General features: G+C 45.9%; 1 protein-coding gene across 10 annotated transcripts in view; it reads right to left on the bottom strand.

Annotated features, from left to right (window-relative positions):
• LOC139411700 (golgin subfamily B member 1) overlaps positions 1-16,958 on the bottom strand; it is a 69,535-nt gene extending 52,577 nt beyond the window's left edge. For 6 of the 10 annotated variants that reach the window (XR_011634619.1, XM_071158345.1, XM_071158343.1 and 3 more), the window contains exons 1-13: positions 16,794-16,928; positions 14,628-14,690; positions 13,192-13,362; positions 11,907-12,062; positions 11,622-11,735; positions 7,442-7,612; positions 6,105-6,293; positions 5,155-5,277; positions 4,677-4,790; positions 3,566-3,863; positions 2,673-2,788; positions 2,231-2,348; positions 759-850 (exon numbers count right to left, since the gene is read on the bottom strand). Coding sequence is in view for 9 of the 10 variants with exons in the window: in XM_071158345.1 (XP_071014446.1) it covers positions 759-850; positions 2,231-2,348; positions 2,673-2,788; positions 3,566-3,863; positions 4,677-4,790; positions 5,155-5,277; positions 6,105-6,293; positions 7,442-7,612; positions 11,622-11,735; positions 11,907-12,062; positions 13,192-13,362; positions 14,628-14,672 (1,707 nt within the window). In the remaining variant the exon portion in view is untranslated. Of the gene's footprint in view, positions 1-758; positions 851-2,230; positions 2,349-2,672; positions 2,789-3,565; positions 3,864-4,676; positions 4,791-5,154; positions 5,278-6,104; positions 6,294-7,441; positions 7,613-11,621; positions 11,736-11,906; positions 12,063-13,191; positions 13,363-14,627; positions 14,691-16,793 lie in introns of all 10 variants that reach the window. The other 4 variants (XM_071158347.1, XM_071158348.1, XM_071158351.1 and 1 more) reach the window with 2 other exon arrangements.
• Positions 16,959-17,028: the final 70 nt, after the last annotated feature.

Here is a 17,028-nt window from a genome sequence, read left to right as displayed (position 1 = left end):
AAAGCAATGAGGATGATGCAACAGATCAGAACATTTAGCTTGAAATGTTGATAAACTATTATTTCTTCACATTATAAGTGCAGCAATGCGCACAAGGCAGTAGGCTACACGCGAATGTTTGTTCCCTAATGCAATTAACAGACCGCACCAGACAGCAGGTTCATGAGACAGAGACAAACATTTAGCAGGGAGATCTAATGATGCAACAACTAGCACGGGCTGCTAATATGACGAGGGTTGAAGTTTGGCAACTGGTCAATGAAACAAAGTTGATTTGAAAACCAATAGAAGATGAGAGAAACAGGCTGCTGGTTTCAATGGCATAAGGAAGTCTTTATAAAATACTTTAGGCTACTATGATGCAAGGTAAGATATGCCTCACAATATGAAGTAAAACATTCAGGTTTTAAACAATGAAGTATACATCTGCAAAATGCATACTGCTTCCAGCTCATTGCAAAGTGGTGTGGGACATGCTGAAGCCTGCCTACCTATGCACTTGATTGGTGAATGTAAAACGCGCTTCAATTACCAGTTGGGGGGGGGGAAGCCGGCTATTACTGGTTAACGGAAACCTTGAGTGACAGTCAAGGTATGCATCCATAGATGAACCCATCTACCCCTCACTGGTTTCCCCAACATTGAGTATCAAGTATCATGACTCGACACCACTACTGCACTGCATGCCGGGATGTAGGTGGTACTTCCTCGTTGCAGTGCATGTTGGGGGTACTGTCTGGTGGGGTTTGAACTCTGACCTGAGAGGCGGCTCTCTTGGTGACCTGCTCCAGGTCGGAGGCCATCTTCCTCTGCTGCTCCTCGTACACCACCAGCTTGGCCTCCAGTACATCTACATGAGGACAGAGGACATGTTAACCACCTCCAGTACATCTACATGAGGACAGAGGACATGTTAACATCTACATGAGGACAAAGGACATGTTAACCTCCTCCAGTACATCTACATGAGGACAGAGGACATGTTAACCACCTCCAGTACATCTACATGAGGACAGAGGACATGTTAACATCTACATAAGGTCAGAGGACATGTTAACATCTACATGAGGACAAAGGACATGTTAACCACCTCCAGTACATCTACATGAGGACAGAGGACATGTTAACATCTACATGAGGACAGAGGACATGTTAACATCTACATGAGGACAAAGGACATGTTAACCACCTCCAGTACATCTACATGAGGACAGAGGACATGTTAACCACCTCCAGTACATCTACATAAGGTCAGAGGACATGTTAACCACCTCCAGTACATCTACACGAGGACAGAGGACATGTTAACATCTACATAAGGTCAGAGGACATGTTAACCACCTCCAGTACATCTACATAAGGTCAGAGGACATGTTAACCACCTCCAGTACATCTACATAAGGTCAGAGGACATGTTAACCACCTCCAGTACATCTACATAAGGTCAGAGGAAATGTTAACATCTACATGAGGACAGAGGACATGTTAACCTCCTCCAGTACATCTACATGAGGACAGAGGACATGTTAACCTCCTCCAGTACATCTACATGAGGACAAAGGACATGTTAACCACCTCCAGTACATCTACAGGAGGACAGAGGACATGTTAACATCTACATGAGGACAGAGGACATGTTAACCTCCTCCAGTACATCTACATGAGGACAGAGGACATGTTAACCTCCTCCAGTACATCTACAGGAGGACATGTTAGAGACAGAACACAATGTAAACAGATTCTGAATAACACGCTGAAGGTACATTGACAAAGATCAAACAGAACAAGCGACCAAAATAACATACAGATGTACAAGGCTGAAACAGATCACTTGTAAACATGGGGAGCCGTTGCTCATTTAGATGGTCTTCAAACCTCTTGTAAATCCTCACCAGACGAGACAGAGATTAGTTTCAGTACAGAGAACATCTAGAGAACATCTGCAGTAGAAAACCCTTTTGTTAAAGAGAAAATAAAACCCTTTTCACTTTGAATTTAAAGAAATGCTTTTTTTTCTAGCGTTGCTAAATTCTCCAAAACGCTAGACAAAAGAGGGGTGGGGTGTTTACTAAATACCCAATTAACACATCATTTTTTAAAGAGTTATAAATGATAACACCAAGGAGAAGTCCACAATAAGATAACGTGCTAGCTAGTTTTGTAAGTGTTAAGTTCATTACACCATGGTCCAGATAAGTGTAGTCAGGTGATAGATGAAGACTCTCCTCACCGTTCTTGGCCTTGATCTCGTCGTACTGCTCCAGCTTCCACAGCGTCTCCTCCCGCTCCTCCTCCAGATCCGTGACGCGGCTACGCAGGGACGTCACGTCAGGGCCCACTCTGCCAGACTAGGAGGAGGGTCAAAGTTCACAGGTCAAGGGAAGCTCAGCGCAACATGTCTGGTTCTTGAATGAGACTAAACGTGTACGACATACATTCAGGGCAACATTTTCCCTCTCCCAAAGACACGTGCCCTCTGAGCATACTAATCATAGAAGTCTAAATAGATGGGAGCTCGGAATTCAACTCTGCTAAAATAATTGCCCTCTTCTCACAGACCATTGTTACAGAAAAGTTACAACATTGATCATCACTCTGCTGATTATAAATGTACTCATCCCGCCTATTTAAAATGTTACAATTAGTTTGCTAGATAGAACTGGATCTCTTACCTGGCTTTTCCTCAGCTCGTCCTCCAGCTGTCGAATACGAGACTTTGACCAGGCTTTTATCTTCAGGAACTTGGCTTCCGATTTACTGGCCTCCTCAGATTTCAGCTTGGCTTGTGCTGCGAGAGACGAGAAAGAAGGGGGGGGGGGGGGGGGGGGGGGGGGGAAAGAAGGGGGGGAGACAGAGAGAGAAAGAAGGGGGGGAGAGAGAAAGAAGGGGGGGAGACAGAGAGAGAAAGAAGGGGGGAGACAGAGAGAGAAAGAAGGTGGGGAGACAGAGAGAGAAAGAAGGGGGGGAGACAGAGAGAGAAAGAAGGGGGGGAGACAGAGAGAGAAAGAAGGGGGGGAGACAGAGAGAGAAAGAAGGGGGGGAGACAGAGAGAGAAAGAAGGGGGGAGAAAGAGAGAGAAAGAAGGGGGGAGACAGAGAGAGAAAGAAGGGGGGAAGAAAGAGAGAGAAAGAAGGGGGGAGACAGAGAGAGAAAGAAGGGGGGAGACAGAGAGAGAAAGAAGGGGGGAGACAGAGAGAGAAAGAAGGTGGGGAGACAGAGAGAGAAAGAAGGTGGGGGAGACAGAGAGAGAAAGAGGGGGGGAGACAGAGAGAGAAAGAAGGGGGAGACAGAGAGAGAAAGAAGGTGGGGAGACAGAGAGAGAAAGAAGGGGGAAGACAGAGAGAGAAAGAAGGGGGAAGACAGAGAGAGAAAGAAGGGGGAGACAGAGAGAGAAAGAAGGGGGGGGAGAAAGAGAGAGAAAGGAGTGACAGGAGAAAAGCAGATCATGAGATCTTCACAAGACCTGAAGAAGAGCTTAACATCCCAGGAAGCCCATCAACATTATATAAGCATCCTATGGTCTGCAGAATGTGTGTATCTGTCAACACCTGTACCGACTACCTACCTTCCAGCTCGTTCATCCTCTGGGCCGTGGCTGGAGAATCCCCGCAGCTCCCTGCTTGCGTTTGGTTCTGAAGCTCTGCGACAGGGGTCCTTCCCAGCTCCTCCTGTAGCTGCCCGCGAAGTGCCTGCTCCCGCTCGGCCAGCTGGGCCTCGTGGCACTCAGCGGCACGGCGCAGCTCGCCCTGGTGCTTCTCCAAGAGGTCACGCAGCTGAGCCCGCATCACGTGCTTCTCAGCCTCCATCTTGGACCCGAGGCTCTCGCGCTCCACCTGCAGCCGTCGCGCCCGCTCCACAAGGTCCTGGGAGAGAAAAGGAGGGATGAGGGTAGAGCAGGAGGAGGGGATAGAGAGGGATGGATGAGGGAAGGAGGGACAATTGGTGATCACAGTTCTAAACTAGGGTTGTCGCGAGAGAGATTCCATCATAAGGGGATTGGTCTCCCTCATCTGAAGTTAATTACTCCAGGGTCACCGTTGATAGTGGCAGACCCTGGCCGTCACGCCACTCTCCGAGGGTGTCCGGAGAGATGGGATACGCAAAAAACACATTTAGAATTCACACAGGCGTATTAATACACACTTGTATGTGTATGAAATAGGACAAATATAAGCACCCACCAAATTATTATTCATTATAGTAGTAGCCATCACCAAGACTGTATCCTTGATTCTCCACCCTCTTCCTAGTAGTGTGCACTTGCACACTCCCTGTAAGGGATCTAATAGCATTGGATTGATGTAAGAGTAGTCTGGAGAGAGTTCTCGTCATTGTTAAATGTATGCAGGAAGGTTTGGAAGTGGACACACACTTTGGGAGAAAGGAAGAGAATTGGAACGTAGTCCATATTGTTGTGGCCCACCCTTCCAATGGGTATAGCTGTTAACACCCATGTGGTTCCTTATAATAGATCATAATATATGCCTTTTAGCAGAAGTTTTTATCCAAAGTGACAGTCATGTGTGCATACATTCTTCATATGGGTGGCCCCAGCGGGAAACAAACCCCCTGATCCAGGCGGTGCAAGCGCCATGCTCTACCTGAGACACAAAGAGGACCCCTTAAAGGGATAGTTCACCTTAAATAAAGTTTGACCTATTTAAATAACCCCTCACCTTGATCTGCTGGTCTCTGGAGTCCACCTCCCCCTGGAGGACATCAATCACCTGGTTTTTACCCTGCAGCACCTCCTCCTTCTCATGTAGTTTCTGTTTCAGAGCCTTCAGGAGCTGGGGAGGACAGACAGCCATGTCAGCAACTACACTACCCACGGTGCACAGCAGTGATACTGTATATCACAACTTGATCTTGTGGTCACACTAGGACATTGCATGTTGTAACTGGAAATGTTTAACTTTTGGTACAATTCGCTGGATGTATAACTGTTTTGAAACAGAATGTTCCTTCCAATGGCTTAAGATAGAATAATCTATAGTGTATCTACAGCTAGCATGCAGCCGGGTTACAGAGTTCAGAATGAATAGAGTAACTTCACGGAATAAGGACAATTTAAAGTGGGTTCATAGTAGATTTTACTGGTCATTTTAATGGTAAAACAAAAGTAACAGTGGTAAATCCTCTAGTCTAGTTTACCTGTTCCAGATCAGCGCTGGCGTCAGACTTGGCGGCCAACTTGAAGAGCTCCTGCTCATGCATCTGGTTGACCTCCATTAGCTTGTTGTCTTTCTGCAGAATGATGTCTTTAAACGTCTGGATCTGAAACGATAGTTCATTCAGAAGACATTTGTGAAGCTTGAATACATGGCTGGTCACAGCTGGTCTGACGGAAGCTTGAATACACGGCTGGTCCCGGCTGGTCTGACAGGGAAGCTTGAATACACGGCTGGTCACGGCTGGTCTGACAGGGAAGCTTGAATACACAGCTGGTCACGGCTGGTCTGACAGGGAAGCTTGAATACACAGCTGGTCACGGCTGGTCTGACAGGGAAGCTTGAATACATGGCTGGTCACAGCTGGTCTGACGGAAGCTTGAATACACGGCTGGTCCCGGCTGGTCTGACAGGGAAGCTTGAATACACGGCTGGTCACGGCTGGTCTGACAGGGAAGCTTGAATACACAGCTGGTCAAGGCTGGTCTGACAGGGAAGCTTGAATACACAGCTGGTCACGGCTGGTCTGACAGGGAAGCTTGAATACACGGCTGGTCACGGCTGGTCTGACAGGGAAGCTTGAATACACGGCTGGTCTGACAGGGAAGCTTGAATACACGGCTGGTCACGGCTGGTCTGACAGGGAAATAGAGCGTTTGCGATTTCTTCAGCTGATGAGGTGAACAGTGATGTGATTGGCCAAGACACAGAAAATATGAAAAAGCTGATTTTACAGGGACGGGGGAGGAGTTGAGTTGTAACTGGATGTTTTGTTTTTGTTTTAATGTTTATCTGTCATTAATAAATGTGACGATAAATGTGATGATTAAAAAAATAGTACATCTCTTGTAATCTAAAGTCAAACAGATTTGCTGATAAATCACGTTAAAAAAATCACATCTGCGAAATCTGTGATTTTTCAACATAACCTACGTTTTGCTTGTACATGTTCTCCTTGTCCTCGAAGGCGGCCTTTTCTGTGACTAGGAGCTCCTTGAGGCTCTCAGTCTGCTCCTGCAGCAGGCTGTAACGTTCATCACCCTCGCCCACCTTCCTGGTCAGACTTAAGACCAGCAGCTGCAGCTCCGCCAGGGAGCCCGCTCCGCTCTCCTCCGACAACGCCTGGAAAACCACCCAAAAACATTGTATTAAGATTGTGTGGTGGGAAACCTCGTATTAGATTGTGTGGTGTGTGGTGGGATACCTCGTATTAGATTGTGTGGTGATATACCTCGTATTAGATTGTGTGGTGAGATACCTCGTGTTAGATTGTGTGGTGAGATACCTCGTATTAGATTGTGTGGTGGGAAACATCGTATTAGATTGTGTGGTGGGAAACATCGTATTAGATTGTGTGGTGAGATACCTCGTATTAGATTGTGTGGTGAGATACCTCATATTAGATTGTGTGGTGAGATACCTCGTGTTAGATTGTGTGGTGAGATACCTCGTGTTAGATTGTGTGGTGAGATACCTCGTATTAGATTGTGTGGTGGGATACCTCGTATTAGATTGTGTGGTGAGATACCTCGTATTAGATTGTGTGGTGGGATACCTCGTGTTAGATTGTGTGGTGAGATACCTCGTATTAGATTGTGTGGTGAGATACCTCGTGTTAGATTGTGTGGTGAGATACCTCGTATTAGATTGTGTGGTGTGTGGTGGGATACCTCGTATTAGATTGTGTGGTGAGATACCTCGTATTAGATTGTGTGGTGGGATACCTCGTATTAGATTGTGTGGTGGGATACCTCGTATTAGATTGTGTGGTGAGATACCTCGTATTAGATTGTGTGGTGAGATACCTCGTATTAGATTGTGTGGTGAGATACCTCGTATTAGATTGTGTGGTGAGATACCTCGTATTAGATTGTGTGGTGGGATACCTCGTATTAGATTGTGTGGTGAGATACCTCGTATTAGATTGTGTGGTGAGATACCTCGTATTAGATTGTGTGGTGAGATACCTCGTATTAGATTGTGTGGTGAGATACCTCGTATTAGAATGTGTGGTGGGATACCTCGTATTAGATTGTGTGGTGGGAAACCTCGTATTAGATTGTGTGCATGAGGTCAAGAATAATATGACTGTGCTGGTCACACCCCATGTCTCTCCAGGACCAGGGCTGGTGACTACTGTTACTGGTACCCCTAACATCTCTCTGAAATCCGTAGTGTCCCAATAGCAGAAGCATCATTGTTGGGTCGTGCCAATTTGTCCATCTGATGTATATTTCAAGGACAATAAAGCTTCTGGAATTTGTATTTACCATGTGCTCCGTGTCGGGTTGGGCTGGAGGCGTGGCCGTCTGCTCTCCGGTGGCCATGCCAGTCTGCAGGTGGACAGTGTAGGCCTCCTTCTCTGACAGCTTCCTGTTTCGCTCCACCAGCATGGCGTCCATGTCCGCACCACGCTGCCTCTGGGCCTCCAGCTCTCGTGACTGGTAGAGGGAAAGACGTGGGCACGGGTCAGATGCACATCGGTGCACACACACACACACATAGTAGACACAACAACACTCAAACACTAAAAATATACTCACTCACACAACAACACTCAAACACAAAAAAGATATACTCATTCACACACAATTTTGAGAATTTTCCACCAAACACCTTGAAGATACTGGATCAGGTACAACTAAGTGTGAAAAGACAGACACACTATACATACACACTTGATGGACAAAGCAACCTGAACCACAAACATAACTAAACACCTATTCTCTATGTAACAGTGTAGGCCTTGGTTACAAGACCTGGGATGGCTCGACCTGGGATGGATTGACCTGGGATGGATTGACCTAAAAATGGATTGACCTGGGATGGATTGACCTAAGATGGATCGACCTGGGATGGATTGACCTAAAAATGGATTGACCTGGGATGGATTGACCTGGGATGGATTGACCTAAAATGGATTGACCTAAAAATGGATTGACCTGGGATGGATTGACCTAAAAATGGATTGACCTGGGATGGATTGACCTAAAAATGGATTGACCTGGGATGGATTGACCTAAAAATGGATTGACCTGGGATGGCTTGACCTAAAAATGGATTGACCTGGGATGGCTTGACCTAAAAATGGATTGACCTGGGATGGATTGACCTAAAAATGGATTGACCTAAAATGGATTGACCTAAAAATGGATTGACCTGGGATGGATTGACCTAAAAATGGATTGACCTGGGATGGCTTGACCTAAAAATGGATTGACCTGGGATGGATTGACCTAAAAATGGATTGACCTAAAATGGATTGACCTAAAAATGGATTGACCTGGGATGGATTGACCTAAAAATGGATTGACCTGGGATGGCTTGACCTAAAAATGGATTGACCTGGGATGGCTTGACCTAAAAATGGATTGACCTAAAAATGGATTGACCTAAAAATGGATTGACCTGGGATGGATTGACCTAAAAATGGATTGACCTGGGATGGCTTGACCTAAAAATGGATTGACCTGGGATGGCTTGACCTAAAAATGGATTGACCTGGGATGGATTGACCTAAAAATGGATTGACCTAAAATGGATTGACCTAAAAATGGATTGACCTGGGATGGATTGACCTAAAAATGGATTGACCTGGGATGGCTTGACCTAAAAATGGATTGACCTGGGATGGATTGACCTAAAAATGGATTGACCTAAAATGGATTGACCTAAAAATGGATTGACCTGGGATGGATTGACCTAAAAATGGATTGACCTGGGATGGCTTGACCTAAAAATGGATTGACCTGGGATGGCTTGACCTAAAAATGGATTGACCTAAAAATGGATTGACCTAAAAATGGATTGACCTGGGTCTAGATGAAAATGATAAATTGTATTACATGTTATCAGGTAATAATATGAATAAAGCATGCCACCTTATCCTCCGAAGGAGACATGTCTTTATAAGGGCCCAACTGTCCTTATGTCTACTGTACATCGTTTCCTGTTTATGCATACATGTGTATAGATGATGTAATGCATTATAGATGATGCCTCTACCATGTTTGACGAGGATTGTTTTTAGTGTCTCAAAACTGAGTGGTCCACATTGTGGTTTGAAAAATCTGTATTTTGTATCATTGTGGAGTGACACTAAAATACATTTTTCTAAACTCTAGGACACAACCCCTCATATCTCACTGACAAGGCCACACTGTTTTAAAACATAGCCATGGGATATGAACATTCCCAGAGTTAAGGAAACGAGAGCTGAGCACTGTGAGACATTCTGAATAGGCCTAATATGAGAAATGACTTTGTAGAGAAGAGGATGGAGGGAAACACCTCAGTCACATTCATTAGGGCATGACGTAACAAAACAAGTCCAGGCAGTACTTCTCTGTTCCAGTCCGTTTTCTTGCACTTGGTGCCTAATGAACAGGACCCATGTTAGCTGTGGCCTGAGGGCACCTTGCAGGAGATAATAACACTACGCCAACTCATTCCTCACATCCTTGCAGGAGGATACTGGCTTCCCTTATCTGTCCGCTGGCTAAGGAAACATGGACCTGGGCTTTCTGCTCAGGAACAAGGTGATGTTTCTATTTGGAGTGGTGACATTCTCTTGTTACTACAGTTATGTAGGCAAAAAAATAAAGGGTTGTTTTAAAAAAGTTAGTTCACAATCACACTGGATTGACGAAAGCCATGTTCTATACAACTCATACACAGAGTATTAAAGCATTTTTACGTGGAATGTTTTAGTTGTGACACACTAAAGTCCACTGGAACACTAACAGCATTGTCATGGCCTTAGCTTAGTAACACAGTATTTATGTATTTGTGTACTGTTTGTGTATGTACACTGCATTGGGAATGTATTCAGGCCCCTTCCCCTTTTCAACATTTTGTTACGTTACAGCCTTATTCTAAAAAACTGAAATACCTTATTTATATAAGTATTCAGACCCTTTGCTATGAGACTCAAAATTAAAATGTTGAATCAAGATTTCCATTGTTCATCCTTGAGATGTTTCTACAACTTGAATGGAGTTGATTGATTGATTGAGCATGATTGAGCATGATTGAGCATGATTTGAAAAGGCAGACACCTGTCTATATAAGGTCCCACAGTTGACAGTGCATGTCAAAGCAAGAACCAAACCATGAGGTCAAACATTTCTGCAACATTGAATGTCCCCAAGAACACAGTGGCCTCCATCATTCTTTAAAATGGAAGAAGTTTGGAACCACCAAGACTCTTTCTAGAGTTGGCCGCCCGGCCAAACTGAGCAATCGGGGAGACGGGCCTTGGTCAGGGAGGTGACCAAGAACCCGATGGTCACGCTGACAGTGCACCAGAGTTCCTCTGTGGAGATGGGAGAACCTTCCAGAAGGACAACCATCTCTGCAGCACTCCACCAATCAGGCCTTTATGGTTGTGTGGTCAGACGGAAGCCACTTTAGTAAAAGGCACATGAGAGCCTGCTAGGAGTTTGCCAAAAGGCATCTAAAGGACTCTGACCATGAGAAAAAAGATTCTCTGGTCTGATGAAACCTAGATTGAACTATTTGGCCTGAATGCCAAGCGTCACGTTTGGAACAAACAAGGCACCATCCCTACGGTGAAGCATGGTGGTGACAGCATCATGCTGTGGGGATGTTTTTCAGTGGCAGGGACTGGGAGACTAGTCAGGATCGAGGGAAAGATGAACGGAGAAAAGTACTGAGAGATCCTTGATGAAAACCTGCTCCAAAGCGCTCAGGACCTCAGACTGGGGCGAAGGTTCACCTCCAGCATGTGAATGACCCTAAGCACACAGGCAACGCAGGAGTGGCTTCAGGACAAGTCTTTCAATGACCTTGAGTGGGCCAGCCAAAGCCCGGACTTGAACCCAATCGAACATCTTTGGAGAGACCTGGAAATAGCTGTGCAGTGACGCTTCCGACCTAACTTGACAGAGCTTGAGAGGATCTGCAGAGAAGAATGGGAGAAACTCCCCAAATACAAGTGTGCCAAGCTTGTAGCATCATACCCAAGAAGACTCAAGGCTTTAATCGCTGCCAAAGGTGCTTCAACAAAGTACTGAGTAAAGAGTCTGTGATATTTTAGTTTTTATGTTGTATAAATGTGCAGAAATGTCTAAAAACCTGTTTTTGCTTTGTCATTATGGGGTATTGTGTGTAGATTGATGAGCAAAAAAATATTTTTTATCAATTTTAGAATAAGGCTGTAACGTAAGAAATTGTGGAAAAAGTCTAGGGGTCTGGATACTTTCCAAATGCACCGTATATAGCAACTAAGCTTTAAACTGCAAATGTATACATTCCCTAAACCAAACCACGTTTCATAAGGCATTATAAAGCTAGTATGAATGCTCATAGGAATGCATGTACAGTGCCTATAGAAAGTTTAAACCCCTTTGAACTTCCTTCACATTTTTCTGCCTCAAAATGCATTCTAAAAGGGAATAGATTAGATTTTGGTGAGGGTGTAGGTAGTACCTTGACTTCCAGTTCCTCATCTCTCTGTGACAGCTGATGCTCCAGCTCCTCCACCTTCTTCCTAAGGAGGAGGATCTTCCCGCGGCTGGCCTGCTCGCTTCCCTCTGCACCTCCCTACAGGGGTCACGTTCAGGGAAAAACAGGGTCAAAGGTCAGAAGGGTTACTGTGGTTTCCTGTTGCTATTGCTCACTGAACTTGGATGGGTGGATGGATGTGCCTGTCTGTCCGTCTGTCTGCGTGTGTACGTGAAAACATATGTCCATGCGTGTGTGTGAGCGTGTTACCTTCTTACTGTGGGTGGGAGTCCCCTGGCCCCCAGCTCCACCCCCGGCAGCACCTCCTTTCTTCAGCTCCTCCAGCTGGGCGCTGAGGGAGGTGACCTTGGCTTTGTTCTGGAGACGCATCTTGGACAGCTTGGCCTCGCACGCCTCCTTCTCTGCCTGTGTAGAAAATTAGGAGATGGAGGGGTAGACATGGTACCTTTAGTTAAAGCTAGGGGTGTCACACATTCAATGTATGTCTTGCTCCGATATGGAGGGGTAGCCTACTCTTTGGAGTTATTGTGTCTTTAGCATCGTCTTAATAAGCATAACTGTAAAAGCTCATTTGGGCTAACTGTGCCTTTAAAAGGCCATATGGACACTGAGTTTGTGAGCTGTTTTTTTTATGTGATGCACTGTGCTGTGATCTCAGACTGCCTGAACACCTCTCACATATTAGCCAGTCTGTTTCTTTATTCATGCACCTTGGTTGGACTGTGAGTTAGCGATAGTAGCCTATACTATTCCCTGTGGACTCCAATCCTGTTTTACTATATAGTCTATCTATGGAGCCTCTCAGGTAGACTAAGCTATGGCTGTAGTATCAGCAGAGACCACAATGTTTCTATTGGACAAAATAAATTGGTTGTAAATTCCTCAGCAGCCCTCTTGTAGACATGGGGTGCATCCCAAATTGCACTCTATTCCCTATGTAGTGCAATACTTTTGACCAGGGCCCATCTATTCCCTATATAGTGCACTACTTTTGACCAGGGCCCATCTAATCCCTATATAGTGCACTACTTTTGACCAGGGCCCATCTAATCCCTATATAGTGCACTACTTTTAACCAGGGCCCATCAAATCCCTATATATTGCACATCTTTTGACCAGGGCCCAGTAGTGAACTATACAGGGAATAGGGTGACATTTGGGATGCAGAAATGGTGTCAGCACTCTGTGCAGCACAAGTGGACTTTGACTTGTAAATGAATAGACAAAAGTAACTAAACCACTCCCTGCCATTGAAACAGGATGAGTGATTCTATTGTCTTGAATTAAAAACAAACTGACAGCATATGGGCCTCACTCTGCCGTGGCCGTGTTTGCATTGCGCTTTCTGATAAATGCCTCTACTTTGTCCGTCACCAATCCCGGTGGCTTTAGGAGGGCCTTGAACTGCCACAATGTTGCAGTTGGTAAGAACTGATCTACGGTCAGTTTAAAAATGTTTACCTCTTAATGGTTAGGGTTAGGCCTTCGGGAGAGTGTCTAGGAGCATCATCAAACTGGAGCACCCAGGACGTACCTTGAGCTGCTCGTCCTTGGTGCGCAGCGAGCCATCCTTCTCACGAATCAGCTCCTTCAGCTGGGCCACCAGCTGCTCTGTCTGGGCCAGCCGCTCCGCCACCTCCACCAGGGCTGCCTGGCCTCCTTCTCCTCCTCCAGCACCACCACCACCCTGGGGGGAGCCGAGCGCCTGGAGAGAGACCGGGGACCGAGGGTAGGATGGGGGAGAGGGAGATATGGTAGAGAGCCAGGAGGGGGAGACAGACAGACAACAAGAGAGACGAGGAGAGAGAGACAGAGAGAGAGAGACAAGAGAAAGACACAGAGAGCGAGACAAGGTGAGAGAGAGGCGAGGAGAGAGAGCGAGAGAGACGAGAAGAGAGAGAGAGACGAGGAGAGAGAGAGCAAAGAAGAGAGACAAGGAGAGCGAGACGAGGAGAGCGAGACGAGGAGAGCGAGACGAGGAGAGCGAGACGAGGAGAGCGAGACGAGGAGAGCGAGACGAGGAGAGCGAGACGGGGAGAGCGAGACGAGGAGAGCGAGACGCGGAGAGCGAGATGGGGAGAGCGAGACGAGGAGAGCGAGACGAGGAGAGCGTGACGAGGAGAGCGAGACGGGGAGAGCGTGACGAGGAGAGCGTGACGAGGAGAGCGTGACGAGGAGAGCGAGACGAGGAGAACGAGACACAGAGCGAGACATGGCAAGAGAAGCGAGGAGAGAGAGACGAGGAAAGAGAGAGCGACGAGGAGAGACAAGAGAGACGAGGAGAGCGACGAGGAGAGAGAGACGAGGAGAGCGACGAGGAGAGAGAGAGACGAGGAGAGAAAGCAACGAGGATAGAGACACGAGAGACAGACAAGGAGAGAGAGACAATCTGTTAGTGAAAACAGAAAGCTAGCCTTCGCTGGAACAGAGGAGGGCATGGTATGGATGAGAAAGAGATGGGGTATACACAGGGGGACAGCTCCATGTTTTCACTATGGTAATGTATGGAGGGATTCTAGATGTGTGAGGACGGGATAGGTTTCAGCTAATAACATAGCCTCAATCCAATAAACGTATTATACAAACAGCTAAGGGATAAGAACAAGGAGAATGGGCTAGGCTTGGGACTGAAAGGAAAAGTCTATGGGGTTGTTGTTAGGGGTCGATTGTCGTGAATTGGGGCGGATGTGTGTGTGTGTGTGGGGGTGGGGGGGGTGGGGGGTAGCTGTGGCTTCACTACAGGAAGTACGATTTCTGATCCTCACACAGTAAAAAGCTGTGTGCTCAGCACTCTCCCTAATCCCCCCCCCCTCCCCCTCCCCCCCATCTATGGGGTTATGGGCTGATGGCTTTGGAAGAACACACACAACATTGCACACACGTGTATACACACACACACAGATGGGCATACTACATGTACATAGCACAGGTGCATTCCTTCACAAACAGACATGTTGGTTTGATACTTACTCCCTGGCCAGGAGCGCCATCTTCATTGGAAAACCACTTCAGCATGGTTTAGAGTGCTACTTCCTGGGGTCAAATAAACAACAGGGACATTTAGTCCACAACCAAAGCATTTAAACAAATAGGCTACCCTACACATAACCATGACAACTAACACAGGACATTCAATGGAATTCGGGATAACGATGACTAAAATTCATCTTAGCTGGAAGCACTACTGCGGCTAGGCTAAAACTTAAGTGGCCTATCAAATTCAAGCTTCAGTGAAACTCTGAAGGTCTTGCATCAGAAGTTGCGTCACTGAGCTATCTTGAGGGCTGTTTTCAACAACAACAAAAACATAGCAATGTCAGTTTCAGATCCTGGGGCTTTTTGAAGGCCTGTGCCACATAATTAATTTGTGAACACCAAACATATCCCAGAAATGTTGGAATGTCCCCCAAGAGGTTCCTCAGGCTCTAGGACCCAATACTAGCCTAGGTATTGTGAGTAGTGTGGAATGTATGAGTGAAAACAAGCATGCAAGCTTACATATAGTAGATTTTTTTTACATGTTTTAAAGCAAACTCTAAAAAAAATGTTTTTATTCGTTTTCTTCTTGTGACAGCAAATCCGTTTGCTTTTAAATTTTCACAACTACACTAGGGTGTCAAATAGCCCGTTTGTGAAAGGATGTCGATCCATAGCCTAACTGACATAACGCAAGACTAAGATAAGACATAGGCCTACGGTATTCACCCCCTGTTGCGAGACGCCGACTAATGAATACACCCATGTGTTAGGCTTCTGCACCTTCGAGTGCAACACAGTGAGGCTACATTGGTTCCCACTCACAGACTAGCCTATTCCATGAACAGCTTGTTTCATGCCAGGGATAAAGCGTTTCAGAGTAGGAGTGCTGATCAAGGACCCCCCCCTAAAACTGATCCAAGATCAGCACTCTGAGACTCGTTGTCAATACAGGCCCAGGTCTGTAACTGGTGCCCCCGCACATTGACTCTGTACCGGTACCCCCCTGTATATAGTCTGGCTATTGTTATTTTATTGCTGCTCTTGAATTACTTGTTACTTTTATTTCTTATTATTATTCATATTTTTTTAAACTGCATTGTTGGTTGGGAGCTCATAAGTAAACATTTCACTGTAAGGTCTACAGACCTGTTGTATTCAGCACATGTGACTAATACAATTTGATTTGAGATCATGTTAGTGGAGAGGAGTTGGGAATCACTCAATTCTGGCTGCTACTAATGACAACGAGCAGTGGGTTGTTAATGATTCTGCAATCTAGACAGGTAAGGCGAGTTGTTATATTGCACAACAAGGGCTGGAAGCCAGTCATTTAACTGAGTGCCCTGAGATGCTGGCAGCCAAAAGCACTTAGCTGTTTGACGCACATGTCACATGACATACAGCCAGGAGAAAATCAGGCCAAACCAGTTCACTCATGCATACAGCAAGTCCTGCCACTCCCTCTGTGCCCAGCTGCCCAAACCTCCCTGTCTCATCCCTCGGTTCCACTGGCCCGTAACAGAACAACGTTAATAATCTCAAGCAGAAAAATGCAGGGTTGGCCCTACGAGGTTTATTACATTATCAGCCGCAGGCACCGCTGGATAGCAACGACATTATTAGTAACGTCGGTGCTGACTGCGCCATTGTAACGTTATATACAGTCATCTTTTGGCTGCTGGTTTGGAAATCCTTAATAGCATGGTAGTTAGTAATGGCTTTGAAAGATAGCCGGTTGACTGTTCACGTGTTTGTACATGTCCGCAAACCATTGTAAACTAGCTGAAATGGAGGTACTTGTTCTGTTCATTTGGCTTACACTTGCTAACTACATTTACATTTGTCATTTAGCAGACCCTCATATCCAGCGCGACTCAGCCTGTGACACAGGAGCTAACGTTGATGTAACATGACCATTTACATTTTAGCTAGCTACGTTAGCCAGCTCGACTTGGCATGCCAAATGCATCAGCATGCAAAACATGTTCTATAACGTTGCCTCCACTATGTAACTAAAGGCTACTTAATGAGTAGTATAATATAATTAATGTCAGCTATGAACCTTATCTAAGCCAGTCGGCAGCTGACAATTTTGCTAACGTTAGCTAGCATTAGCAGCTGCTTGCACTTGTCAGACAGCAAAACCCAAACGCTTACCCAATTTATCGCTTCATAAAGATGTTCATTCACATATTATACAATGAAATCGTCAAATGGCGCATGTTTATTGCTCAAGTTAAGAAATCACAAGAGATCCGAGGTATCCTTCAATCATCAGCGGCCATGTTCGTCAGGTGAATAAAAACAGCGAAGGGACGCAACGACGCTCCTACTGCGATGCTGCGTGCGCGTGCCCAAGGTCCGCGTGCCCACGAATAAGGTACGTATCAGG

This window comes from Oncorhynchus clarkii, chromosome 6 (assembly GCF_045791955.1).
Source record: "Oncorhynchus clarkii lewisi isolate Uvic-CL-2024 chromosome 6, UVic_Ocla_1.0, whole genome shotgun sequence".
In the NCBI taxonomy this organism is placed as follows: domain Eukaryota; kingdom Metazoa; phylum Chordata; class Actinopteri; order Salmoniformes; family Salmonidae; genus Oncorhynchus; species Oncorhynchus clarkii.
The sequence above is the reverse complement of the archived record's forward strand: the minus strand, read 5'-3'. Positions and strand labels throughout refer to the sequence as shown.